This window comes from Oncorhynchus clarkii, chromosome 2 (assembly GCF_045791955.1).
Source record: "Oncorhynchus clarkii lewisi isolate Uvic-CL-2024 chromosome 2, UVic_Ocla_1.0, whole genome shotgun sequence".
Taxonomy (NCBI): domain Eukaryota; kingdom Metazoa; phylum Chordata; class Actinopteri; order Salmoniformes; family Salmonidae; genus Oncorhynchus; species Oncorhynchus clarkii.
The window spans coordinates 94,608,585-94,611,084 of NC_092148.1; the positions used below are offsets into that span (position 1 = coordinate 94,608,585).

Sequence of the window (2,500 nt, forward strand, 5' to 3'; positions counted from 1 at the left end):
GTTTTAACTAATTCTGTTCCGGAAAATAATTAATTTTTGAATCAGTGTAATCGATATTGGTTGTTGAGTTTCTCACTCAGGTAGGTGTGAGATACTTTTCGAAAGACTGCTCCCTCGGAAATGAACGGTATCTGCTTGAAAAACAATGGGGTGGAGTCTGAGAGAGAGAGAGAGAGAGAACAGGCTACCTGACAGGGAAATAATCTCTCTCACTCTACTGTACTGTAGGTCATGTGCATTTTGGAAGGTGGCTGGTTCAATAGAATTAATGACAGAATATAACATAATGATAATGACATAGATATAAATAATATAAAAAATAATATTACTAATATTAACGTTGATACTGCTATTAACAATAACAAGAATAGATCGCATTATTAATAATCACAACAACAACAACAACAATAATAATAATAATAGGTTATTCATGTGTAAAAACACTTCTTTTTTCTCTCTCCAATTCCATAAACTTGTTTAATAAACTAATATTTTCTGACAAAGATCAAAAGCACCTTTAAATAAAGTTTGATTTGATTTGATTAGAGCCAATCACACAACAAGGTGTGGTGCAGTATGAATAAAGCTCTGACTGACACAAGGTGTGGTGAGCCTGGCTAGTGTATCTCTGATCAGTGTATCTCCATGCTGTAGTTGTGTTGGTAGCACCTTTAACACATTACCAGCTGACACATTGGTTTTATGACACAGACATGTTCTGGCTATCACTACTCACAATTCATTGTTAGGCACAATATCGTCTCATCTCAAATGTGTTCCAGAGGATTATCATTCACTAAGGATAAGAGGTGGTCAAGGTCCCTATCCCTAAAAAACAGATTAGTTGCCCTTTGTCTATAGCAGTGGTTCTCTACTCCAGTCCTCCAGGACCCCCAACAGTGGTCCCCTACTCCAGTCCTTCAGGACCCCAACACAGGTTCCCTACTCCACTCCTTCAGGACCCCCAACAGTGGTCCCCTACTCCTTCAGGACCCCCAACAGTGGTTCCCTACTCCACTCCTTCAGGACCCCCAACACAGGTTCCCTACTCCAGTCCTTCAGGACCCCCAACACAGGTTCCCTACTCCTTCAGGACCCCCAACAGCGGTTCCCTACTCCTTCAGGACACCCAACAATGGTTCCCTACTCCTTCAGGACCCCCAACACAGGTTCCCTACTCCAGTCCTCCAGGACCCCCAACACAGGTTCCCTACTCCAGTCCTCCAGGACCCCCAACACAGGTTCCCTACTCCAGTCCTCCAGGACCCCCAACACAGGTTCCCTACTCCGGTCCTCCAGGACCCCCAGCAGGGGTTAGGCTGTAGGGAACCACTGCTGTAGAGCAGGTCTAGGGAGCAGGATGTAACCTAGTGTAACAGAGTAGGATGTAACCTAGTTTAACAGACCTCTCTCCCAAATGCCCTGACCTAACAACTCTACACTTATCCCTAATAACACACTTAATCTCCATGGTTGCCATTGGTTACCTACTACAGTAGCGTCCAATCGTTGTGTGTTACTTAGCAGTAATAACACTAGGAATACGAACAGCCTGACAATGCTGCCGACATTCTTATTAGAAGTTAACATATTGTATCTGTAAATTAATTCAGAGTTAAAAACCTAATTATCAAACAGCTGTTCCCCCTAAATAGCAGCAAATAGCCAATAGCAGTCAAATCCCTATACTCACCATTACCATTACGTCTCAGTGGAGTGATCAGGACAGGTACGTCTCAGTGGAGTGATCAGGACAGGTACGTCTCAGGTAAGGTTCTCTGTAGTGTAGTGATGTAGTGTGATGTAGTGTGATCTGATGGAATGAAACTGTAGAAACGTGTTGATATATTTATAGAGGACATCTCGTAGTCACCGCCCTCACAACTAGCTTGGCTTTGGTTTGGATGAAAGAGTTCACTGCTCAGTAGCCTGTCTCAACTGTATGTACCAGAGTGACACCATTGTGAGAAAATGGAGAGAGAGAGAGAGAGAGAGAGAGAGCGAGAGAGAGAGAGAGAGAGAGAGAGAGAGAAAGTGTGAGAGAGAGAGAACGAGAGAGAGAAAGTGAGAAAGTGAGAGAGAGAGAGAGAGAGAGAGAGAGAGAGTGTGTGTGTGTGTGTGTTTGTGTGTGTGTGTTTGTGGGTCTCTCTGTTTGTGTGAGATAAAGAGAGAGAATACTCAAAGAAGAGGGTAAAGTCATTGAGACAGAAAGACTGGTTAGTAGATCTGATATCACACATCATGTTTTATCTTATGTTCTACACTCCACAGATGAGAACCCTTTTAAATACGCCTTTTTGGTTCCAGGTAGAACACTTTTGGGTTCCATGTAAAACAGAGTGTTCTACCAGGAACCAAATAAAGATTATCCTATGGGGACAGCCTTTTGGAAACCTTTTTTTCACTACCACACAATAGACTGAAAGGGTAGACAGTTTTTCTACCACACCATCTGACTCATACAACCTATGGCTGACTCAGGCCTCAGAACAGGGTGTGT

The 2,500-nt window shown here is 43.1% G+C and overlaps 1 protein-coding gene across 2 annotated transcripts in view; it reads right to left on the reverse strand.

Moving 5' to 3' along the window:
* The window catches only part of LOC139376571 (plakophilin-3-like), a 46,252-nt gene extending 44,306 nt beyond the window's left edge, over positions 1 to 1,946 (reverse strand). The window contains exon 1 of one of the 2 annotated variants that reach the window (XM_071119327.1): positions 1,694 to 1,946. In XM_071119327.1, the coding sequence (XP_070975428.1) occupies positions 1,694 to 1,702 (9 nt within the window). In that variant the 5' untranslated portion in view covers positions 1,703 to 1,946. Of the gene's footprint in view, positions 123 to 1,693 lie in introns of those variants that run through there. The other variant, XM_071119317.1, reaches the window with a different exon arrangement.
* Positions 1,947 to 2,500: the final 554 nt, after the last annotated feature.